Consider the following 25,657-nt stretch of genomic DNA (forward strand, 5'->3'; position numbering starts at 1 on the left):
GGCCTCCCCCTTCCCTCCACCCGCGCAGGCGCGCCCCCTTTCCCGCCCACTGCGCAGGCGCGCAGCGCGCCCCCTCCCCGCTCCTCCCGCAAAACCCCCACTGCGCAGGCGCCCTCCGTGCCCGCCGGTGCGTGCGGCGGGGCGTCAGGGGCGCGCCGTGCGTTACGGCGTCGGGCGTGTCCCAGGGTGCCCTGCGCGGGGCTGGCTCCTGCCCACAGTTGAGTTTGGCCCCGAGCGGAACAGTCGGGCCCGGGCCCGGTCGCGACGTCGCGGTTCCCTCTTTTCCCCCCCTTCCCCCTTCCCCTCCCCGCTTCCCCCGTTCCGACCGCCGCTGCCCGTTCCCTTCCCCTTCCCTCAGCCTTTCCCCCCCCCCCCCCCCCCCGCCTCGCGGGGAGCGAACATGCGACTCCGGCTCCCCGAGGAGGCCGCCGCCGGCGAGTGAGGAGCCGCCGCCGCCCCGGCCCGGCCTGGCCCCGCCGCCCGCCCGCCCCGGCCGCAGCCGCCCCGCTTCGCCCAGGCAATGACAGCGGCTCCGGCCCCCTCCCCGCAGCAGATCAGGGACCGGCTGCTGCAGGCCATCGACCCGCAGAGCAACGTGAGTACGGCCCGCCGGGCCCCGCGGCTCCCGTGCCGGCAGCGCGGGGAGACGCCGGCCGCGGGCCGTCGCCCCGGCCCCCCTCCCCTACCCCGACACACACCCCCGCGTCCCCGTCCCCCCCCCCCCCCCTCCCGCCCCGCACGCCGTCCGAGGGAGCGCCGGGACCGCGCCTCCCGCCGGGACCGCGGCTGCGGCCGGGCTCCGGTTCCTCCCCGGGCACCGGAAGCCTCCGCTGCGGGCGGTAGCGGGGAGCTCCCCAGCGCCCTGCCCGGTCGGGGTCCCGCTGCCAGCGGCGCCTCGCCGCCCGCTTATCTCACACACAACACCCCCCCCCGCCCCCGAGCCGGGACCGCGGGGCCGCCCCGGCGCTGGCACCGGAGGCCTCTCCCCCTCCTCCCCGGGGGGGGGCCGTGTCCGTCCCCCCCCCCCCCCGCCGCCGCTTCCCGCCGCCGCACGGCACACACACCACCCACCCCCCACACCCCCCCCCTCCGGGGCCCGGCCCCGGCGCTGCCCGGCCATGCGGCGTGCGGCCCGGCGGCCTCCCCACGCCAGGCCGCGGCTCGGGTGCGGCCTGCAGGGGGCTCTGGGCCGGGCTCCGTCGCGACCGACCGGCACCTTCCGGGGCGCCCACCTGTTCCTCGGCCCCTGCCGCCGCTTCCAGTCGGGGTCGTGGGGTACCCCGGGCTGCGGGGGCGCCGGGAGGGCTTCGACGGTGGCTTCGGGGCTTTGGAGCTGCTTCAGCACCGAGCAGCCTCGGTCTTGGCTGTTATCCTTTCCTGCAGCGCGCTAATGAGCTTATCTGCTCCTTCTGGGATGCGGTGTAAGCACAGAAGTCGGCGTATGTTTTACCTGTAAGTGGCCTTCACGTCTAAGTGGCGGTTATCCGAAGTATCATTCACTCCTTTTAAGGGTTTTTGGGGCACATTAAAGCGGTTCTCCGCTTAGGTGTTGGTTACTGTGAGAGGACCGCAGAGCCTGCGATATGTCAGGTTTTTAAATCTTAGATCAGCAGTCACCACAGCAGGACGCAAAGGTGGGTTTGTCTTGGCCATCTGCAGTTTGTGGGGGCAGCTACGGGTGCGTCAGGCTGAACGCATGCACGTGCGTGTTATTCCAGGAGGCTGGGTATGTGAAATGGTATTTTGGTTCTATTAAAGTCATACCTGCTTCTGTCTGAACGAGTGGGTTTTTTTGTAATAGACCTGTATGGAAGTCTTAAAGTAGGTAATGAAGTTGTTGCCCTTTGGAGACGTTCTGCAGTGGCCTGTGTGTGACATGAAAACTGAAGAAAAATCACCCTGACCTTGTAGCTTCTTTAGTAATCCCCCATGATGTGCGTTTGTCGAGCTGCAATGTTACATGTTCGAGTAACAGTAATGAATTATAATGGTAATTGTGGGCTTTTAAATGTCAAAAGTTGTTTGAGTTTGCAGTACTTTAACGTGGATCTTGCTGAAATGTCAGTTAGTACACTTCATGAATTTTGTTTGCTCTGAGTTCTCTTTTTGTGGCTGCAAATCTTTCACTTTACGTTAGACCAAGTGTCAACCTAGTAATAAGACTCTAACAGATCTATGGTTTCTTTTAACTTCAAAATTGTCAGTACCTAATTCTGGTGTTACTTTCTAAAACACTGTGGCTGTGCGGAATTAAGCAGCCAGGAAATATATTTTGTGATGGATACGTTTCCTTTTCTCCATATGTTAATGTTGCGTTATGCTGCGAACGTGCTTGCAGTTTGGTTGTGATGAGGGGGACCAGAAATAACCAGGCAGCTGTCTGCAGGGGGAAGTTAGAGCATCAGCCAATAGCTCTGCTGAGCTTCCAACAGGTCAGTAGCCCCATAAGCTTAGGAGTAATGTATGTTAAATTATAATTCTACATACTTGATACTTATCCAGGGCAATAATTGGTGGCAGAAAAATCAGCCCATTGTTTAGAAATGCCTGTAGGCAGAGGGCTGTCTTCCATTTTAACCTTTTCTTCGAAGGAGAGCAGAGGTGGTGTAGTTGAGATTCATTGTGCGGGCTTAGATCTCGGACTTTTTTCCTCCGAAGCACATAGAATATGTGGTAAACAGTCAGTAAAACTACCTGTCATGCCACTTTCACGAAGAGAAGAAAAACTTAAATTTTGAACGTGCTTAAAAGCAGATGCTGAATTTAATCACACTTGGGCAGCAGCGTAAAAGTATAAGAAACTGTTCCGACATTTTCCCGCAGGAAGAAGTCAGTGCAGCTACGAGCTGTTGCACTTGCAGGTACTCACAGAAAACCCTGGCTACTTTCTTCTGACTTTTGGAATCTTCTCCTAAAAGAAGTGGTTGCATTCAAACTTACAGTATTCATTCTTGTGATTGACTTCCTTGTTTACCAAGCAAGTCAAGCTTTGAGGCCTGGATTTCATTCAGGCTTTTCAATATAATTGTTGGTGTGTGTATGTGCGTGTTTCTGGAAAAGGGAGAGGGTGAAAACTGCACTAATGTTGTCAAGCGTGCAAAAAAAAGTCCAGTTTTGTGAGTTTGAGGAGGAGATGTAGTTCTTTATAGCGCTTTACTGTGGGACGCTGTAAATTTAAGCTTCACTGATGCGTTCTCCAATACAAGCTGTTTCTCCATTGTGGATATTCGTTCCAGTGTAGCTGTAAAGGTCTTTGTGGTATACACAGATCTTGGTTCACTCTGAGGTCCTGCCTTGAATTAAAAAAAGAGAGAGAGAAGTTTCCCTACCTGTATTGAGTTGAACTGGTCAAAATAATCTTTTCCCCAGGCTTTCAGAACCTGCTTGCTTTGAGAAACCATCTTCTTTGCCAATTGTTCATCTTTGTTTGGACTGCTGCATAAAGCCGTGCTGACTCAGGAGCAATGTTTTAATTGTACACATGCATTTAGCACTTGAGACCTCTTCTAGTAATTGCTGCAGAATATATTTATAACTTAGTTTCACATACTTAGTTCAGAATTTACAGGGGTAACCTCTATTTCAAAGGAGGCCTATAAGAAATAAGCTATTTTAAAAAAATTACATCATCTTGGAAGCCACCCGGGATGTCTGGTATTATGTCTTCATTTATTCAGCCTTTTCCCCTCGAAAAAACATATGGGCAAACTACTTCTGCTACATGACTTAAGCACTGAGTATCAACATCAATTTCCTTCCAAAGCCTGTGTGTTAGCAAGAACGTACCACGACTCATGTTGGAGGAAACATGAGTTTAGTGGTATCACCCACAACGATGGGTGATACGATTTTCTTGCAGGAAAATCCTTTTCCTGGAAGGACCGTGTAGAAACAGGAACTGGAGAAGAGTGTCCGAAACCTTATGGTAGCAGTTGTGTGAGGTCTTCTAGGGGAGATATTCCTTGGTTCTGGTAGAAGCAAGGCTTTTCCCTTTGGGCTCAGTGTGCTGAGAAACCGCCTCTTCCACCAAGCAGAGCACCTTTGCCTTGTTAAATCGCGCTCTGTACTCTTCAGGGAATTTATTACCTGATGCCAGGAATAATGAGATCTGTTAGTTTTTGCTCTGTGGGACAGCCTGTCGTTTCCAACTGGCTGTTAGAATTGTGCTTGCAATTAAATGGTTCCTCATCCTGAATATGTAGCAATCTTTTCCTGATTTTAAATATTAGACAATAATTTAATTATTTGCCATTAATACATCTCTGTGATGCAAACCCAGCTTTGGTTTGAGTAACAACCCATTATTTGCTCACCGTGTGGTTGGAGTTGATTGTAAATCAGGTTGCCATTCGTGCAGTATCTCAGTCGGCCTTGCTGCTCAGACCCTTCAGGAGAGGTCCATGATCTGAATTATTAATAATAAATTGGTCCGCCTGTTGTAATATGTTAAGTAGTGCATTGGCCTGGGGTGATCTTCCAGTTAACGCATGAGTTGCATAGTTAAAGATGCTTCCATGGCTGTTTTCTGTATTGATTGCTTTACCAAAGTCCTAGAAACAAAAGCCTCTGTCATCAGTGATAAATATGCCTTCTAGAATTGAGTTTAAAAAGGAGGGGAGAAGGTGCAAGACACTGCTATAATAATGTAAATGTAGAGAGTGGAGGAAGGTGATGGTTCACTCTGGGAGGGTCTTGGTGATTTCTTTGGATGTAGGGAAGGGTTACGTGTGGGCGAAAGTAGACTAGGCATGGCTTTTGCTTTAGCTTTATCCTTTTCTGTGAGGCCTTAATAAGCTTATCAGTTTTGAGGAAGCTGCAGTGCGCAAAGAGGCTGGAACCTGTTGTACCTCTTACCATTTTTGTTTATTTCCTTATTGTAGCTTGTCTTGTTTCAAGTATTGCATTTTGCGCATCAAGGCAGCGGATTCAGTGTTTCAGGTGCGTGGTGAAACGTGGGTGATTGTGGTGTTTCCTAATGCGTAGGGTCTGAAGCGTCGTTACCGTGTCAGTCCTGGGTTCCAGATAAAGATTTGGGCCTGTTGCAGTAAGTCCCTTTGTATTCAGTTTCTTCATAATTCTAAATAACCTTAAATGAGGATGACAGCTTTTTTTGATGCTCTATATTGTAAACAGCTGGATACACTTGAACTCACCTGTTTGAGGGTGGTGGTACAGTTAGTTTCTTGGCCTTCCTTTGCAGCTTTCCTGTCCATCTCTTTCCAAAACAGCTTTTTTTGCTTGGTGGAAGTGTATATTCCAACAGTGCCTGTGATGCTTACATAGGTACTGAGTTTAACTAGACCAAGTTAGCATTTGTCTGGTTAGTTGCCTGGATAGTCCTGGATAATTTTTTTGGAGGTAATAGGGCTGAGAGGTTTGGGGGGGTTAAAAACTTTTCACTTGCACAGTAACCCTTTGCAGTAGTGAGACCATTATAAAGTTTGAGGCTAAGACAAAATCTGAGCAAACAAAAGTGGCTGGAAGTTTAGGTTGAGGGGTCAAAGCAAGGGGAATGCCAAATTGCCTTTCTATTGTTAATTCCTTGAAACTCCACAGGTTGCAGTGATGATGGCAGTAGTCATTTGCTCTTAAGCTGTAATTTGAGTGTTTGTTTCGGCAGCAGTGACAATTTAAATAACACTCACTTCTTACTCCTGCTACACACACCCATTTTATGTGGGCCGGTGCAACTATTTGCAGGATCATATGGTGAACTGAACTGGGGAATTGATCAGGGTTTAAAAAAGAAAAGACAGTATTTTTTTTCTTTTTCCCCAGGTAGTTTTTGATGTAGCTCAGTTATCTGGTAAAACTTCTGGTGCATCACAAACAGGCACAGGTGTGGCAGCAGAATTGGGTGTTAAAGTGTTTAGGTATGGAAGCTTAAAAAATGGAGTGCTGCTTGCTTCCTCATGCTTCCCTGCTGCCTTAGGACGGCTTGGGACCTCGTAGGAAAGAGGTACGCGTTACCTGTAAAAGTTAACCACACCTGTCTGTGCTTTTTAAGATAAGAATGGATGCCTTATGGTCAAGTTTCACTTGTAGAGGTTTTATTGTCACTGTCACTTGTGGGGGGTTCACAGATGTCTGGCATCATCCCCCATGTTCGTTGCGATGCAGTAATGCAAGGGCTCCGCACGTGTCCCTGGGATAAATGCTGGGAAACTTCTTTATGGATAGCCAGGAGGATGCTCCTGAGTAGTAACTGATAAGTAAGCTTTGCAACTCAAAAGTAAATCACCTCACACTAAAGGTTGTGTGGCTAATGCTCTGAATAACCAAAAATTGAACTGACTTGGCTTAAACTTGCATGCTTACACCAGCTGAAACTGCCAACGGAGCCGCACCTGGCGGGAGAGCTGCTGTGATACCTGTCCACTTCCCCACCTCCAGCTGCACGTTCCTGTTACCTCCCTTGTGCGGACCCTGCACTGGGCCAGCCGAGGAACTCACCGGGCCAAACCCTACCTGAAAGGGGGCTCGTCTGGGGCCTCTTTCCCTGCCCTGGCTCATCCTGGGCTCGGGGAGGTGGTAGTTTTGGCACAAAGCAGTAGTTGGGGGAGTGTGTGTGGCGAGGAGAGGTGACGGTGGGGCAGTGGCAGCCCCAGGTGGTACGAGCTCAAGCTGTTGGAGAGCAGCACCCGCCAGCCAGACACCCCTCACTTTGTTGGGTTGTTTCATTAAAGGGGATCAGGCCTTTCAAATCCAAACAATAAAACTTTGCAGCAAGTACCTGTCTGCACACGCTGTAGTGTGGACCCTTGGTGGGAAATGAACGCTTTGATTGCTCAGAGCCTGGAGAGAGGAAGCGCAGGGAGGGAAATAACTAATCTAACACATTTTTCTTGGTGTAGCCATGAAGCAGTTTTACTGAATGGAAGAACCAACTCTTTGTAGGTAGAATAAGCATCAGGAATAATCTCTGACAGTCACCATGAACCACAGCATGGAAAAGACAGCTGATGTGCAAGATGCACATCCTTCCAGGAGAGATGTGCTAAACCAAACTTCCCAAACAGCAAAGAACCCAGGGCTGCAGTTTCCCAAGTTGCCGTGACTTGGGGCAGCTGTGTTCCTGTGGCCGCTGGTGCACCTAGCACCCTGTGTTAAGCCATTTCTGTGGACGTTGGCACACAATTAACCCAAGAAAGCAGGGAGCTGAGGCAGCTGAGCACGGGGTCCTGGGAGGGCTGGAGCTGGGGTGGGGTGGGCATGGGGTGCAGCTGATTCTGCTCCTGCTGCTGAGGCACTGCAGCCTGATGCTGGCATGGGTGGGAGGGAGAATATTTGCTGTCAAAAGCCCCCAAGCAGGGAGAGACCCAATCTGTGTCAGAAAATATGAAGACCTTCAGCTTAGCCCATGTTTCAGAAGTCTGGACTTAGGATAGAAACTCTAATTTGTCATTTGTTAGGGTTTTGTATAATAAGTTGAGGGTGAGCCCAGTTTAGGAGTGCGTAAGGTGTGGGTTGTTGCCTCTCTTCAGGGTTTTTGGTATGGCCATATGACACAACAGCACTGTCATTCTGGCACCTTTGGCTGCTGATCAAAGTAGTTTCAGAGCAGCTGAAGCTTTTTCTCCCAGTATGCTCTGAGGGGAGATCCTTTTCCAGTTTCTTCAAGGAGCTGCTGCAGTTGACAAGTAGTTTTCGTTTTTCAGGAACCACAAAAGTTTCAGGATAGGGAAAGAAGGAATTGATTCTGCCTGCTGTGGAAATTTGATGTTAATTAAGAAGCACTTCTTTTAAGGCATAGTTACTCCAATATAGTAGATTTGAGTTCAAATTAACGTCAGTATAGTTTTTATAAATGATGAAAAAAACGTGTCTGTTTTGGCTGATAACGCTTTACTGCTATCTTGTCTCACCCACTTTGCACTTGCTGATAACTTCAAATAAACTTTCTTCGGTCTGTATAACATATGGTATGATGTGGCCCCACTTACGCACTTGGTCTTTAAAGAAATATTTAAGGTAAAAGTAATTACATCACATTCAATTTAATGTAAATGTAGGTTTGTTTGTTCAGTATTCTAACAGCTGAATTATTCTTTCTGCAGGTAATTCATGCTTTCAGTGTTTGGAACAATATTTAAGTGCTAGCAAATTGCTTTAATTTGAGGTGCAATCTGCTAAACTTAACAGCGTGTCAGTGTTTTCTGGGGCATGGCTTTCATGGGGCAGTGGTGCATGCTTAAGTGTGACTGTTAATATCAAAGTATAGAATTTTCAGCATGTCCAAACAGTCGGTGGTAGAAATTTCTACTGAGGAATCACTGGAAGTAGAATGTAATTAGTTCCATTTTATTGAACAAAGTGGTTTTCTAACATAGCAGTTGGGGAGGAGAGGAATCCTACGTCCAAGTCGGTCTGTAGTATTCAGCAACATACTCAACTGGGTGTATTTTGAAACTTTGTGCTGTGAAGATGATTGTGCAGAGGTGGAAGTCTTGTCTGAGAGTGACAGCCAGCACTTTTGTGGAGCTGCTTTCTCACATACTGTTTTCATGCAGAATCAGCTTGCAGAACATCATGATTATACTACAGGGCTAAATTGATTTATTTTTTTAAGGAGTGTAGAACTTCTGAAGGTAGAGGAGCATGTTTTTTCCCCAGGGTAGTGATGCACATTCATAACTTGTCTTCAGTGACCAAACTTCCAGCTCATCTACAGCCAGCTCTGTGCTTCTGTAACTTGAGCTGTCGCTTAAGCAAACTCTGAGCTGGCTAGCATGGTCAGTATGTAACACTCCTTGTGCTGTGTAAATTAATTGCATGGGAAGGAACGTGGAATCTTTGTCTGTACATAAGTTATCTTGAAAGTTCCAGAAAAAATTTATACCTCAATATTATAGTTTATCCTTGGAGAAACTACAGTTGATTCTTGAATAGAGTTGAACATAGTGAGATGGAAGAGAAGGCGATGTTTTAAATGTATTTGCAAAGGTGGGGTGCCTGCAGCCTGTATACTTACCGTGACAACTCGGTCTCTGTTGTCATGTGTGTAAGAGTTTGTCTATCAAAATATGAGCTATTGGGTTTTGACTTTGTATATTATTTTCTTCACTGGACATTTTAAGACAGACTGCCAAGGGGCTTAAGCATCAGTGGGGCTTTTTTAAGTGGAAATCATGAAGTTTTTTGCTGCTAGATTAGAAATAACTAGCGCCAGGTTGTAGTTTCCTAAGTGTTCTGTATTTACATATAAATAAAATGCTGATGGGGTACTGTGTTCTTTTGTCTTGTCATGATCACACTTGGCAATTGGCTCTGGAGTGGAGCTGGTCTTAAAGTAAAGTAGCTCTCCAATTTGTAAGCCCCGAGATGAAAGGTGCTGTGCTGACGGTCCTCTGGGGGAAGATTTTTCCCCAGCCAAAGGTAGAAAACTCATTTTGTTTCCAAGTAGCTGCTAATGATCCTGCCACTGAATGGAATGGCCGAGCATTCCCGACTGATTATCAGGGGGGTCGTCTGCTTTCCCCGACAGGTTATATTCACCCGAGGACCTGCACAGTCTTCAGAGAATGGAGGCATTTGGAAATGGTTGACTGGCAGCAGCATTTTATCTAGAATTTGGCGAGCAGTAATTCTAGGAGATGGGTGAATTGATTTCAACTTTTTTTTGCATATCCATAAAACTTCTCTATGGCATGTGCTCACGGAAATTCTGTATTAGTAACTGCTGTTGAAAGGATACAGGGACTTCTCTCCAAACTTGGCATTTAAAACTTTCCCAATTTGTAAGACTCTTTTTCTCAGGTTTTGTGAACAAATACGCCATGCTTAAATTCTCATGAGCAGTCATGCAAGCATACTGCACTTCAGTGTGATGAATTAATAAATTCCACAATGCAGTGTATTCAACAGGCTCTTACCTTAGCCTCCTTTATCATTTAAGGAATCAGCTGAGAAGCTTCCCTAGCATTTTGAAAAAAGTTGGTCTGCTGCATTTAGAAGTATACCAATAATATGGTGATAGATGTTTCTATTTTTTTAAGAAAAGAGTGAAAAGTCTATATTGTGGTGACATTAGTAGGGCTTTTCTGTATATTACTTTCAGATATAAACAGCTTCATGATAACAGCTCTGGGTAGATACTCCATGAGATGGGTAACATAATATGTAAGAACTTCAGGAAGCTCTTGACCCTTTGAAGCCATTCTCATCAAGTCCTTAAATGCGTGTTGCATAATTTTAAATCTCCACTAGTTCTCTGGAGTGCATTAAGATTAAGCAGGTGATTGCAGAATGATTCTGTCCAGGCGATGCCTTTAAGGGTCATTCTCATAATCTAGTTCGGTGTCTGACTTTGCTCTTACCGTAACGCAGGCAGATAATAACAGCGAGCTCAGGTGAAGTGGAGAGCTGCTGTGCTGGGAGCGTCCTCGGCTGCGCTGGCACCTGCCTGTTGTGCATTAACTCTCAGCGTTGGCTTTTCACTTCCCTGAGTAACTGCAGTCAAAGTACAGACTTCTGGCTGAACGAATGGATCTCCCCTTACCACAGAATGCAGCAAGATAGTGATAAATCAGAAGGGGTGTGTTTTAAGGCTGAATTTTCTGTATATTCTGTATTATTTTGTCTGAAAAAATCAACAAACCCTGTGTTTCTCTCTTGTTGAAGTAGGACCTGTTGTTCCTGTGACTTTGATTGCACAGCAACCTCATTTTATGGCTCTCTAAATTTTTAAGCAATAGTTTTGAACTTCAGTTCATGGCTTATAATAAATAATAACTACCAAGATTCATCTGGTTAAAGTTTCTGTGCAGGTGGAAGAGGAGGAGAAATGGTTATCGCATATATAATGAAACTGTATCGTGCTTAGATGACGGTAGGACCAGCGTAGTGATTGGGTTTTTAGGGCTTGTGTGTTAGTGATGTGTTCTGTGGGTGTTAGGTATTGTGCTGAAATAATCTGTAGCAATTGCTGCACCAGCGGGGGCGTGGGGGGCACGTTGCATTATTTTGTACTCTTTGGTTGTGCAGCTCAACACTTGACAAGTCTCCTTCTGTAAGACATGCTACGTTTTTCCACTAAATGTTAAACACGTTTGTAGCTGGCCGTGTGATCGGTAGGATTTATACCAGAAGGCAATGGATGTACAGGGCTGGGTCAAACCTAATACTTTCCGTTGATATTCTTGTTTCATTATGCTTTGTTTTGGCAGGACCATGCTGTTTTAGAAATGCGCTTGGGTGTTGGGATGTAGAGGGGAAAGCACGAGGTGGTTGAAATGATATGAAGTGACTACAGAGCCTGAGTGGTGATGAGCCGCCTGCGACGGCTGGGACAGCCTTGGCGTTTCTTCTGGGGTCACGTTCGCTGGGGCACTGTGCTTGGGAGGGTGAGCCTGGCCTGTGTGGTGGGGCAGCGAACTGTGAAGTGCCGAATTTTTTCTAAGTCCTTTATAACACAAACCGCTTTGTGTAATTACCTGCGTGTACCTCTTTGAGGGGACAGAATTTAGAATTACTATTTTGAGTCTAGCTCGGACTAGATAGAAATGGGTGTTTCAGTGTGTTTCCACTACTTGCTGTTGAGTATCTGTTCCCCAGGTGTGAATCATAGGGGTGCATGGCTGGAAGGGACTTCATGAAGCTATGTGGTCCATCACCTTCACTGGAGTAGCATCACCTATACAAAGAAACTCCTTCCAGACTTGTCTAATCTGTTCTTAAACCTCTGTAGTGGCTATGGAAACTATTTGGGAGCTTGTCTGAGTGCATCTCTGGTTATTCCTAATATGTAATCGGTATTTGTCTCGTTGCAAATTAGGCCAGTGAGCATGAAAACAGTTGATTGCTGTTTTCTTTATTATGACTAATAATGCACAGGAAGGCTTATTTCAAGCTTTAAGTGTCTCTTCCCTATTTATTTCAATACTGTGTGAACTGAGTACTTAAACTTTTTCTTATTAACCATGTTTTCAAAACCTCTTATCACTGCTTTTCTCTGAACTCCTCTTTGTATATGTTCTTGAACTGTGGCGCCTTGAGATGAACATGTAATTCCAGCTGATTTTGATGCCTATACCATTCCTTATCAGTATGGTGTTGAGTGAAAAAACAAGACTAAAATTATCTTGCTTGCAGTATGCCGTGGTAGGTGCCATTGAGGCTGTGGTCTGCCCTGCTGTGACAATGACTGCCTGGCTTTGTGGCAGTCCACTCCTCTTCTTACTCTGTTCCCTTATCTTGAATTTGTGCCACACATGTCTGTCCAGTTTAATAGTATTTCATGTAACTAACCTTCACTTCAACTGCTGGGCTTTTTAAATAAATTTGTTCCCCAAAAAGGTTTTGCCCAACTTCATGGTCTGGTGGTCTGGGGTGGTTTTTTTTTTGTTGTTGTTGGGGGTGGAAGAAGAAGTGTTGGGGGATCACGTTGCAGTGAGTCTTCTGTGTTTCATAAACAACTGAGGGGTAGGCACTACAGGTACAACTCTTATGATATTATACAAAATGTTTAGCGAATGTTGAAGTTGACAGACAATTATTCTTCTCTGTAGTAACAAGAATGTTTTCCAATTATTGGCTAATAAATATGAATGGAGAAAAGTGTTATACTGTTGACTGTTTTCTATTTGCTTTAAAGATCTCTTCCTGTAGAACAGGAAGACTTCCCTCAACGTGCCACTGCTGTCCTGTGAATGGTTGTGTTCTGGGTGTGTGTCTTGTCTCCGTAATCTGTATTTTACTACCACTTATATCTTACCTTCTAAATGACTCCACCGATGGATACTCCTTTCATTGGGTGGTTTCCCCTGCCTTGCCGAAGTGTGGAGTGTTTTCCTGCTATGTTGAGGGCCCCTGCCAGGGTTAGACGTCTCCTTTGGAGAGGACCGTGTAGAGAAGAGCTAGAGTGTTGATGGCACTTATCAACTGCTGTGGATTTGTGTCTCGAGGCTGTAACTGCCAGGGTAAACTGCATTTTCTGCTGGCAAACTCCTCTTGATCTCTTGGCTGTTCTAGTCTCTCTACACCTTACTTATGTGCGTATGTACTGCCAAAAGGTAACAGAGGGCTAAACTGTTGTCTCACTCAAGTGAAATATTTCAGGTCTGCTGATTTCTTCCCAATGCGGTATTTTGTTGGAATCTGACCTTACTCTTGTTTGATGATCCTGGCTTTGTAAAGTGTATATGGGAAGGTGTCTGGATGATGTTACTTTACCATTTAATAAAGCCTAAGTACAAATAAAATATATGCAAATTGTTTTGACTCTTTAAATTAGACCTGGAAACTTTAAATGCAGAGGTAAGGATAAGTGCTTGCTGTGCCTAGCCACTTTTTTGACTGTTCTTGGTAGTCAAGGAGCATTTCTTCTACCTGTTGTTTTGCAGCACAAATTTGTGATCACTTTTCAAAGCGTGGACTCCAGATTAATTTCTCTGTCGTAGAAGATACTCTCAGTGGATGACTTTGAACCCAAATCATTGATTCCTTCATGTGTAAAGATCTGCTTTACTAAATACTATTAGAAAACTCGCCTCCACCTTTAAGAATATCTTTTGTGTACTGATGAATATTTGAACTCTGCTTAGCAAACTGACTTTCAAACATTTTCAAAAATTATGAACAAAGTAGTGCATGGTCATCTTTTTGGTATGTCATTTCTGTGAATAGTATCTCGTGTACCCTATCTTTAGACAACATCATGTCACATTGGGGGTAGGTGAAACTGTTAATAGATCAGTTGCAAGGGAACTGAACTACATACCAGCAGGTTGTAACCTGAATTCTAACTTTGTGTGTTTGGTCTGTATCTTTGAAAAAATGACATTATAGTTTATTGTTCATGATATGTATTGTTAGTGTCTGGTATCTAATGCATCCTATATGAAGTGCTAAATAAACACTATACTACTGTATTTCCGTTGCCACATTTAAATAAAGCCTACTATGAATAGCAACTTTTCTCTTCTTACTTCTTATTCCATGTTTCAGATTATTATGCAGTGAAGTAGCTTTTATACAAATGCAGTGCTGGGGGCAAGATCTGATACTGCTCAGAGACCCCAGGCTGGGGTAGGAATTGGTGCTTAGATGCAGGTAATCAGTACACTGCTTTGGAGAAAATAAATGCGAGCGGATGACATTGCTTGTGGTGCTGTTTCTGTACCCACCTTCTGAATCAGTTCTGCCTTCTTGGCCACTTCAGCAATATCGACCTTGAACCTGGGATTTTCTTGAACGTTATCCTGTGCTACTTAAGATATACGTGGCCCATAGATACATGACAGTTTTTATAACTACCCAATAAAATGCTGCTGTCCCTAGGAACAGAGGGAAGGCAATAAAAAATTGTACAAATGCTCCTGTGAACTTCTGTGTAGACCATACTCCACTTCTTATATTAATTGCCAACAGAAAACACCAACTTGGCAATGGAGATCTGGATTTGTATCCGTAGGAAAGGTAGAAAGATCTGTTTAGTCTTCCACAGGGGGTCCACTTCTCTGCTTGCTTTTGTGAAATTGCTTTGATACTACAGGTGGGAAAGTGTAACAAAAGTACTTTCTTTGAAACTAGCAAAATATTGAGTATTTATAGCATATTCTGAGGAAGTAAGTTGAAGTATGATGACAAGTACATTCTGTCAAAGCCAGTGTCTTCTGATACAGCTGTATAGTCTGTTTCAAAATGCCTGCAATGGAGTCAAGATTATTGATTATTATAACCTGTGATTTCAGGAGGATAATAGGTTTGTTTTTAGAAAAGTTTCAGTGATTAGGGACTCTAGACATACTAGGCCAAGTTTAAGTGCCCTTTAGAAACTTTTAAAGGTACTAATGTGACCCATATGGATGATGATACTGTGTCAAAAGATGCCTTTTAGTGCTGTTTTGTGAACTTTGTGCAAGTGGTTAAAAAGAGCCTTTCTAGCCAGAATCCAGTAGGATAGGAATCTGTATTAGCAGTTTCACTGCAATTTTTTTTGTATTTGTGCACCTAGCGCTCAGGTTTTCATGTTACAAGGAAATACCTACTCCTTCTCCTACTTGAGGCCTGTATAACTAAGTGTCTCAGCAGCATCAGCCTTGCTAACTCAGTTCTGGTTTGTCATCTATCGTGGTCTAGTCATGCATGCAAAGATCTTTAGAAAAATCCCTGTGAAACATTAAAAAAAAAAAAAAAAAACAAACAAAAAAAAAACCAAACCCAGAATTGCTATATTCAAATGACTGCAATTGAATGTTTCTGTAACGTTTGCTTCTTAGGCAGCAGTGGAGTGAGATGGAGGTTGTCCTGTGTGTCGAGGCAGTCCTGAGGAAGAAAGAAAAGTGTTACATCGGTGCTCATTTTGTGTTTTTTATCTGGACTGGCCTGTAGATGAAGGAAGAGAATCAAAGCATAACATCTGAGTGTGCTAGTCCAACATAAAACGCGTCCCAGCACGTGGAAACAGTGATACCGGCTCATGTGCGGATGCTGAGTTTGCTGCTATTTTCAAATCTGCCAGGGAAGGAGGCAGTAGAGTTGGAGGTGGCAGGGAACAGCTGTACATTAAGCTTCCCGAACCCTAACACACTTTTTATCCTTTTAAACTGCTGTATAACACTTACCCTGAAGTTAGTTACTGAATTGTTCTTGATTTATAAAAACTAAAATAAGATTAAGATGGCAGTTAAAGAAAGGAAATTAAGCTGCTTGATCTTTTCCAGAGAGTTCAGAAACCCATGCTTTTGTCTGAAGCTGTAGTAAAAACATTTAGTGCTTACTTGGAAAAGATCTCAGATACCAGTAGTAAGCTCCAGAGTATAGCTGAATGACTTAAGGAGACTTGCGTGGAATAAATAAGATTTGTTTTCTGTGACTGTCATTAGGGTTGGCTGGAAAGGATTATCATAGATGACTCAAAGCAGATGTTCTCCAGTAAACTTTCGAGTGAATTGGTCTGTGTGCCAGTCAATCTTCACAACATGGGAATAGCATGAGATAATTTGAAATGCCGTATGAATTATTTTTAGCTCATTTCTGCAAGCTCCTAAAATGCGAGGTCCTGGGGTTGCTTCATGAAAGTTCTTGTTTTGGGGGGGTAGTAATGGGTTGCACCGTAAGTAGACAAAGGCAAATAGAAGCTAAAATGATGTGCAAGTTCCTGAGATGCCATCTTACGCAATTGTACTCTTAACTATCGTCTGAAGAGAGCAAGGTTGCCAAACTCCCTTTTCCCACTCTGCTTTACGTTACTTTGGCTATCTGCTGTGTAGCCAGTAAGTATTTTTAATAGCAGCTTGCGTTAATAAATTATCGTTTCTGGTGCTGTTCAAAGTAGGATGATGTCCTGGTAGGTTTTGTAACTTCAGTCTCATGTCAGTAGTGTGACTATATATTAATTTTATTAAGCCAGTAACAGGTGGTTAAAGGTAAAGGTACTGATGAGCAATACTGATGTGCTGCTGGTACCAAAATAGATGTCTTCGCATTGAATAGATGATACTTGAGGCATTTTAGGGAGGTCATCTTGTTTTCATCATAATGTTTAACTATACCACAAGAAATTTCATAGTCTGCATTATTTTAAAATAGGTGAATATGATTTTTATTATAAGCTTCTCTTTGTGGCAGTTTGGGTGAAGCATTCCAAGAAAACTACACAAAACTACTGGGAAAGGGTGGAGAAGCTGTTGAACCTGCCTGAACGTTTTATTATTTTTAAGAACCACGCTTCCCTGCAGGTCAAAAAGAAGGAAAAAAAAAAAAATGAGAGGAGCTTCCTGCAGTTGATCTCGAGTGTGAGCCTTCGTGCTCCTTGCAGCGATTGCTTCAGTGCGACAGCATGTTTTCAATTGGTTACAAATGTGTGAAGAATCTGAAATGGGTGTTTTGTGTTTTACCAGAAGTTGAGTGATCAGCACAGACTCAGCGGTGTAAGACTGCTTTCACTGTCTTAATTGGCACCATGTGTCCCTCAAAGGAGGGAATGGAGTCTATCAGTCTTGGTGTAGACCTGGTCTCTGGTAGGTGATTTAGCATTCAGGGGTATCCCTGTATGTGTATTTGGGTATATTGAACAAAGGCAAAGCTGTTACTGGAAATTCCCTGACCAATTTCATCTTTCTGTAGGTGTGCATATATGTGAATGTATCGCTTTCCCCATCTTGACCTTTTGATAGACTAATGATCCTTCTTTGCCATCGGTTTGTCATTTAGATAATGAATATTTGGGGATTACCAGTAACTGCAAAAATAATTGTACCAATTATTGGTGTGTGCAATACACAGAGCCTTTTTGCACCCTGGTAATTCATAGTCTAAAATATGTGTTGGGAAGGAGAGTATCATGTTTTGCAAGTCTAAAAATGTTTGTCTGGAAACTCCCAGAATTGAGCATTAGCTATTCTAAGTACTCTGGTTCTAGAAACTGAAAAAACCCCCTGGTGTTATGTATTACTTAAACTGTGGTGCTAAATCAGCCTTCGTAGGCACCGAGGGCAGTGCAAGGATCAAAACATGGAAGAAAGTCAGTGCATTGAAGTGAAATAGTAAGAATTAGAATCTGTCAAAATACATGCTATTGCTGCTTTAAAGCTTAAGCAGAGTTTTAGCAGACCTGACCGGATGGTAGGGCTTTAAATATCTGCAGAGGCATTGTCGTTCAGTGAAGAAAAGACCATGACAAATTAACTCATCTTTGGTCTGAATTTGGTTTTACAGCCTGTAACCGTTAGAATCATTCAAAGCCTATATAGACTTTAAACATAAGTTTGATAAAAGTAAATCTAAAAATCAGGTAAAGTGTTTAATTGCTGACAGCTTTATCCAAGTATCTCCTACATTAAACAGTCCTGCTGTGATGGAAAAAACATTGTCTATGCACAAGACTTTCTGAAAGGAAGAGCCTTCGGCTCCTGATTCTCTTGTTGTATCTTAATAGAAGGGTAGAATTGACTTGAAAAAAGCTAATTCTTCCGAACTTGCAATCTTTTTAAAATGAAGAATCTTGCAGCGGAGTGTGTGACTGGGAGGGTAGAGCGACCTGATTATGCTCCTGATAAGACTTCAGGATAATGTGGGATCCCTGCAGAGGTTCTTGCTGAGAGATTTTTCTCACATGCAGTTCATGTCCAGTTGAGTCACAAATGCAATTAAGCAATAAATGAGACTGTGATTCAAGTTTTCCTTTGCTTATCTTTTAAATCTATCTACAAAGGTGAATTAGAAATTCCACTTTTTGGTGCTCTTAACATCAGGTAATGGAAATACGGATCTCTGTGTAGTCTGGGGTTTCTCATAGAAATTACTAAAATCACACCTGTGCTTAACATCTACGGATTGTGGCAATGGCTTTTGTGTGAGCTTACTCATGCCTACAGAAATGTTGCAGTGAAACCCATCAGAAAACGATGCAGGCTTTGTTAACGTAACATGAATATCTGCAGTTACTCCTCACCATCTTACATATGAGGAAATAGAGTGGTAGAATGATTGCGGAGTTTTTAGGGTGGCTCTATCCCACGCCTGGTGCTGGGCGATGGGCTGAGGACACCTACTGGGCACAGCTTTTGCTTCTCCTCTGCTCTTCAACTTGGAGGAGTTTGTGCCTGGGATTTTAGACTCTTGGTGCGTAGCTACAGGAAACATCGATATTTTGAACAAAATCATAGAACGGTGACTTGCGTAAATCTAAAGCAGTGCCTAAAGGGATGAATGCAAGAGTTCTGATTTGACTTGTTGCTCTTCTTGGCCCACTTGGCACTTAACGTTTCCAGTTAGGCTGTAGGACAATTAACTAACACCTTGGCTAGGAGTCTCAGAACTTTGCTAGTAAGTCACACTGGTTTTATTGCTAATGTTTCCTTTAGTTTTACATAAGAGTGTGTTTGTTACAGCTCCTGCAGTTTCCAACTAGGTCAGTAAAGTGTCCTTGTCCCTATTCTTTGAACAGTCAGCTCCCTAAAGCCAGACAGTGTGATAGCAATTTTGTGATTAATGCTTCCAGCAATTATAAAGTGGAAGGTCTTAAATTACATTTGATAACTAAGACCTGTACATGAAACATGAAGTGACTTTGTCTTCCTTGTTGCAGATCCATAACATGGTGGCAGTGCTGGAAGTGATCTCCAGCCTGGAGAAATATCCCATTACCAAAGAGGCACTTGAGGTATGTCACCCTCTAAACATTACTTGATTTTTGTGTGTATAAAAGGACTTTCTCTGCCTATCTAATTTCCATAAGAGCTTTTCTTGAAACAATAGAATGATTGCAAAGGATTCACAATTAAGATATTATTTTGTCCCTCGTGCTGCTTCTGACATCTCAATGCATACACAGTGATTCTTTCTGGATTCAGATCAGTATTCTGTGCAGCACAGTTCCTGTTTGTGTGGGGCACTAAATTAATCATTACTTGCTACTGATTAATTCTGTTGCATTCAGCAACATCACTCTGCTTGCTGAAGTACTGGTCACCTTTTTAGATGTTTGGTGACCAAGCACCAAAGAATCTGAAATAGGAATATAGTTACTCTGTGTCTACAAAATTAATCTTAAATGCAGCTAAGCAGGTTTCAGTGCCTGATCTAGTTGGTGAGATTAGTTGTATTAAAAGTTGAAGTATCAGATGGGATAGCTGCAGTCTCACTGGCCACTGTTAGAAACAGAGCCCAAAGAAGTTTTTATGGCTAAATTATAAAATTCTTTTATATCTTTATATTGAAATTATTGGTGTTACTTGCTTTTAGCTGTTGTTTAATTATAACTCCAGCTGTATTTCAACGTATGTATCGCAACGTGTTGCATATTTCTCTCACAGACTGGTCCATGTTTTCCTTTGAAGTGCTTTTCTTAAGTAATCTGACTTATGGAACAATTCTTTGTTTTCAAATGTGCTTTGGGAACAATCAAACACTTCACTTCCTTCCGCTTATGAAACCACTTTGGGACACCCTAGGAATGCTTGTTTAAATCGGTCTTTCATACCCTTTCAAGATACTGGGGAGTGAAGGGAGAGGAGAGATGGAGGAAGAAGGTAGGACATAAGTCGCACTCTGGCTAGTCAGGTTTGTGAAATGGAGATTTTCATTGTCAACGTATTACTGTAACAGGTGAAGATTCTGGAAGTTTCTTCTCTTGCCTCTTTCTGCAGATCTTATAATTTCATTGTGATAAACATGCACCTTTTTTGCCTTGGGTGCTGCACTTCCCCTCGAATCCAAGCTTGCACCTTTATTCTCAAGATTCTTGCTGATTAAAGAATTCCTTCCTGATGTTTTTCACAGCTAATGGCTCTGGTGCTTTAGCTGGGGAATAAAGACAGGGCGACTGGAAACCTACAGTAGGTTTCATGTTGCGTGGCGGAGCACTGAACCGGCTGGGCTAATCCTTTCCAAAAAGATTAATTCAACATTTAAATCTTTAGTGGATTTTAACTAGGTATTTCTTAGGGTAAGCATTACAAAGCAGAAATGTACCCTAAGAATTCTGTTTAGAATGATACCTGTTTGTAAAACAACTTTTCTTTCTTTATAGGAAACGAGACTTGGGAGGCTTATCAATGAGGTGAGGAAGAAGACATCCAATGAGGAACTTGCCAAACGTGCCAAGAAATTGTTGCGGAATTGGCAAAAGTTGATAGAACCTGTAACCCAGAATGAACCAGTGCCAAGAGGGTTGCCGAATCCACCTGGATCAGCAAATGGTGGTGCTCACAACTGCAAACCAGAAGCGCAACTTCCTGCTGTGGCTGGATCAAAGCCCATCAGCGAATTGAAAAGCAGGAATGATATACAGAAACTAAATTCTCCAAAACCAGAGAAATTGGGAAATCGGAAAAGGAAAGGTGAACACAGGGACGGGCATCAGGGCCCTCCTCCCCCCAAAGTCTCCAAAGCTAGTCATGAAGTATTACAAAACTCTTCACCCCCTCCCACAAATGGAATTGGAGGTAGTCCTGAAAATTTCCCTAGTCCTGTAGACATAAATCTACATGCAGGGCCCGAAAGCAGCAGGACAGAACTCAGTGAAAATGATAAACACAATAAGATCCCAGTCAATGCTGTAAAACCTCACACCAGTTCTCCAGGACTTGTAAAACCTTCAAGCACTTCCTCGTTATTAAAGACTGCAGTGCTTCAGCAGCATGATAAATCGGAAGAAACCACAGGACCGCACCAACCGAAGAGTCCTCGCTGTTCCTCGTTTAGCCCCAGAAATGTTAGGCATGATACTTTTGCTCGGCAGCATACTACGTACTCACCAAAGGATTCAATGCCTAGTCCATCTCAAAGGTCTCAGTTCTTAGATACTGCACAGGTGCCATCACCGCCACCATCCCTGATGCAACCGTCGACACCTCCAATGCCAGCAAAAAGACTGGAGTTCTCTCAGCAATCGGTAACTGAGGTATCTCAGCACTGGCAGGAGCAGCAGATAGCTTCTGAAAGCCAGCACAGGCATACAGCAGGGACACTTCAACAGCACACATCTTCCAGCTGCAAAACCAGCTCCCACCCTGGGGAATCTCTCACGCCACACATGGGCTTTTCACAGGACACTTCAAAAATGGACAGTGATGATGCTGCTTCAGGTTCCGATAGTAAAAAGAAGAAAAGGTACCGACCCAGAGACTATACAGTCAACTTGGATGGGCATGTGACAGAAGGGGGTGTGAAACCTGTGAGATTAAAAGAGAGAAAACTCACTTTTGATCCCATGACAGGACAGATAAAACCTTTAACACAGAAAGATCCTTTGCAGGTAGAAATCCCTGCACTTACTGAACAGCACAGGACAGAAACGGAAAAGCAGGAGCAAAAACCCAACCTGCAAAGCCCTTTTGAACAAACGAACTGGAAAGAATTATCCAGAAATGAAATCATTCAGTCATATTTAAACAGACAGAGTAGCTTGCTGTCTTCATCAGGAGTACAGACTCCAGGAGCTCACTACTTCATGTCTGAATATTTAAAGCAGGAGGAAAGCACTAGAAAAGAGGCTAGAAAGACTCATGTTCTAGCTCCTAACAGCAAACCTACAGACTTGCCTGGGGTCACAAGAGAGGTCACAAGTGATGACCTCAACAGAATACGTGAACATAACTGGCCAGGCGTGAACGGTTGTTATGACACACAGGGTAACTGGTATGATTGGACACAGTGCATATCTTTAGATCCACATGGGGATGATGGTAGATTGAACATCCTGCCTTACGTCTGCCTAGACTGAGTACAGTTTTGCTAAAAATGCTTTTACATCTGCAGTTAGCAAAAATGGCAGACACTATGCCACTTAAAGATGGAGAAAGCCTCCTGTCCTGGACAAACAGGCCCAACGAGCAGAGGGTGTGAGGGAGCTGGTTCTTTACAGCTCTTCCCTTTAAATTCTCCTTTTGTGAAATGCTGCTACCAGTTTACTAACAATTGCAAAGGAAGGCATACGAAGGTTGATAAATTGAGTTCAAAACTCTTATAGCGAGCCAGCTATAAAAAAGTGTTAGTCCCCAAGAAGTGAAGAGGATTTCCAGCACTTTCTGAATGCCGGAATCTTATTACAGGCAGGTACAGAGAAAATTGTGGAAGTTACCTTAACAAAATATGCATCTATTTATTTGACTTGATTTGGGTTTTTATTTGGCAGTGAGATATTCGAGAGACAATGTGCAAAAACTGTAGTTTTATTTGTATCACATCTCTGAACATGATTGCGTTTTTTTAAAGTCATGTGGTACGGAGATTGGGTTTTAAACAGCAGGTGTTGCACTGCAGGCTGGGAGACCAGCTTCAGCTCAACATTCCATAGGCATCCACATATTTTAGTCTGGTTTCAGTTTAAATCCAGTCTCTGAGAAATGCTGCAAAAACTAGATGTTTAATGATATTTTTGATCCCACCACCACCAGCCAAATATTTTTCCTCCTTTTCCCTTCCTGCAAACTTCTAGGAAAAAAAAAAAAAAAAGAAAAATCACCTTTTCTAGAATCTAAATGTAATGAGGGTGCTACAAGTTTGTAACTGTACTGTGAGAGGGAAAAAGGAAGCCTGTTTGTATGCTGGAAATATACTTGTTACCATTCCTTTAGATATTGTTTGCCTTATGGATATCCATCATAAACGCAATTTGCAAAAACAAAGAGCCTTAGTGAATGTACAGTACCTAGACTTCTGTGTTCTTGGGATGCAGAAGGGAGCAACTTTGCTATTTGGTCCTTTAAGTGGACACATTGTGATATAAATGTGGAAATAAAAAAAATTTGCACAAAACAGTTTGTGAATTATTTATACTTAACTCATTTTTTTTAAAGTTTGCTCAATTCAGACCAGCTAAGTGATCATCAACACTGAGAATCCGTCGGAGCAGTGTGGTGAAGCCGAATCCCATCCGACACTGTCGAAAGCAGCTGGCTGTTAGGGATATACAAGATGTCTTCCAAGTACGTTGGTGGTATTCAGTCGCACAGGTTGGATTTTTTTTTTTTTTTTTAAACTCTGGTTGCATCCAGGGTCTGGAGACTGATAACCCAATTGCTGTTAATGTACCTCAAAGTCTAAAAAGATCATAGTTCATCTTTTTTCTCAGTAACTTTGTAATATATTATTCCTAATTGTTAAAATGCTTTCTGAAGCAGCCTGGTTCAGTATAGAAGGCTAAGAATTTCTATTAACTGTAATTGCTTTAACATTCGGGACTAGTTGTTTTCTGCAGTCCCCGGTGCTGGGCTTCTGTCCAGGGGAAAAGGGGAGGGGACACTATACCAAAAATATTTCTAGGCTTAGTGATGTTAACTCTGTTAACCCGTTTGTGCTGGATCTCGCTTCTATGGAGAAGAGCCTTGGCAAGAGTTCTCCTGCCTTGAGAGGAGAGTCAAGCTCTTATGTGATTTTTAAAAGGGTGTTCCTCGCCAGGTATATGTTAAGTTGGTTCATTCCCTGGAATACAACTGATAAGGTTTGGTTTATTTTTAAGTCATTCTTGTTCAAACCTACTGCTTTTGTGATCTGACTGGTATTGAAATGTGTGGGTGTCTCAGAAATCTTAACTGATGTCTGTGCTTCCATTTCTGAAATCTGGGGTCTGAGTGTGAAACCAGAAAAAGTGGTTACCAAAAAAATGCTTCCAAGTATATTTTCAGTTTACTTCCATTTTGTCCTTCTGCAGTTGATGAGGTCAAGCAGTGTGTTTTAAAGTTGGGGAAAGCTACTATCCTGCAGTTCAGAAAGGTAGATTTGATGGTAGAGGGCTGAAAAGCTGGTCATTTTGGAAAATGCTTGGGTTTTGTTTATGTAAAAAATACTGTGCATCTTATCTCCCCCTGCCCCTTCTCCCTTTTTCCCTGAATGGTCGCATTTAGGAACAGGGTCCATGCTCTTCTGAGGCCTTTGAATATAGGGCAAATTTCAGGAAATGACAAAAGTATTACATTAACACTTTATAAAACCCATCTTTTTCTCCACTGCTTACGTTTCTGATGCAATCGATGGCCCTTGTGGACCACACTCGGTGAGGTGATGCCCTAAGGTCATCACTCCTTTCAAATTACATCCAGCTCTCAGTAGCAAAGCGACCTTGCTGATGCTCTCTTTGCTTGAGGGAGCGTCAGGTATTAGAGCCAGCCCTTTCCCTAGCGGTACTAAATCGTTAGAGAAATTCACTCACAATGCAAGCTTTAAATCTTGTTCCATACCGAGTTTGTTTCTGCTGTAAGGGTCAACTCACTGGGATGTCATCCAGGGTGAGACGAGGCTTGACAATCTTTATTTCAGCATGCTAGTATAACCAGTTCTGTGAGCTCCAACAAATGTGAATAAGTTTACAAGGTGATATTTTTTTTTGTCAATTTTGTAAACAAGTTCAAATGAAGTTTACCGTGTGCGTATCTGCTGTGTACTCTCATTTTTGCATGAACTCACGTTTCTTTGCTACTGCTTTCTTCCTGCCTTACAAAATTTATTCTTCTAATCCTAAAATCTTAAATTAATACACTGCCACCTCTTTCTTGTCACTGGATGACATGAAATGGCTCATCTGCAAATCTTTGGGGAATCGCCGTTACCTAAAGTGCATGTTCTTATAGGTAGATTAATGCTGTAGGAATGTCTTTTGACAGAGTGCATGGATGGAGTAGGCTCTAGTAGAACGCCCTCCTGCTTGACAGGTACTCACCCATCTTTTAATACAGCCAGCATTACATATTCCTTGAGTTAGTTTTAAAGGTCAGAACAATTGTCTCACTACCTTCCAGTACGTGACCTTTGCTCGGTCGCTGCGCCGACTGCCCTTTTGGTTTCCTGCGGCAGTCTTCAGGGGTTAGGGCCTGCCTTCCCCTCGGGAGCGCTCCCGCTGCTGTAAAACCAGATCAGAAAAAGAGTTTTTTTTTTTTTTTTTTTTTTGGGTGTGTTTCTTGTACACCGCGCTCCCTCCTGTGTTATTTTAACCCGGGGCTAAAGCACCCAGTGCTGTGACGGGGTGGGGGGGGGGGGGGGGGGGTGTGGCTGGGCGGGCTCCTGCCTAACGAAGGAACGGGCTTGAACTGAGGGGAAAACCGGGCTCCGGCCCTTCCCTCGGCCCGCTCTGGCGGCGGGAATGCGGCCCCGGCTCCCGCTCCTGCCGCAGGAGGGGCGCGGGGTGGGGGCGGAGGGGGGCTGTACCCGGAGGAACGGTGAGTGCGGGGCGGGCGGCAGCGGCCCCTCAGCGGCGGCTTCCCGCCAGAGGAGAGGG

At 43.9% G+C, this 25,657-nt stretch overlaps 1 protein-coding gene across 7 annotated transcripts; it reads left to right on the plus strand.

Annotated features, from left to right (window-relative positions):
- Positions 1 to 165: 165 nt before the first annotated feature.
- On the plus strand, positions 166 to 24,815 carry MED26 (mediator complex subunit 26). 7 transcript variants are annotated; one of them, XM_041127894.1, is made up of 4 exons: positions 166 to 595; positions 19,031 to 19,105; positions 19,896 to 19,973; positions 20,474 to 24,815. In XM_041127894.1, the coding sequence occupies exons 1-4, from the start codon at positions 521 to 523 to the stop codon at positions 22,166 to 22,168; spliced, it is 1,923 nt and encodes a 640-aa protein (XP_040983828.1). In that variant the 5' UTR covers positions 166 to 520; the 3' UTR covers positions 22,169 to 24,815. The 7 variants fall into 7 exon arrangements, with proteins under 7 accessions (XP_040983828.1, XP_029888229.1, XP_040983831.1 ...); XM_041127897.1 differs by lacking the exon at positions 166 to 595 and adding an exon at positions 1,258 to 1,452; XM_041127896.1 differs by lacking the exon at positions 166 to 595 and adding an exon at positions 7,250 to 7,971.
- The last annotated feature ends 842 nt before the right edge of the window (positions 24,816 to 25,657 follow it).

The sequence above is a fragment of the Aquila chrysaetos genome, chromosome 12 (assembly GCF_900496995.4).
Source record: "Aquila chrysaetos chrysaetos chromosome 12, bAquChr1.4, whole genome shotgun sequence".
In the NCBI taxonomy this organism is placed as follows: Eukaryota; Metazoa; Chordata; class Aves; order Accipitriformes; family Accipitridae; genus Aquila; species Aquila chrysaetos.

What these genes read in the sequence shown, in the direction of transcription:
- MED26 (XM_041127894.1), top strand. Translation starts at nt 521, where the DNA reads ATGACAGCGGCTCCGGCCCCCTCCCCGCAGCAGATCAGGGACCGGCTG. An exon ending in CCATCGACCCGCAGAGCAAC is followed by an intron (nt 596 to 19,030) that starts GTGAGTACGGCC and finishes TCCTTGTTGCAG; the next exon opens with ATCCATAACATGGTGGCAGT. An exon ending in AGGAGAGATGGAGGAAGAAG is followed by an intron (nt 19,974 to 20,473) that starts GTAGGACATAAG and finishes CTTTCTTTATAG; the next exon opens with GAAACGAGACTTGGGAGGCT.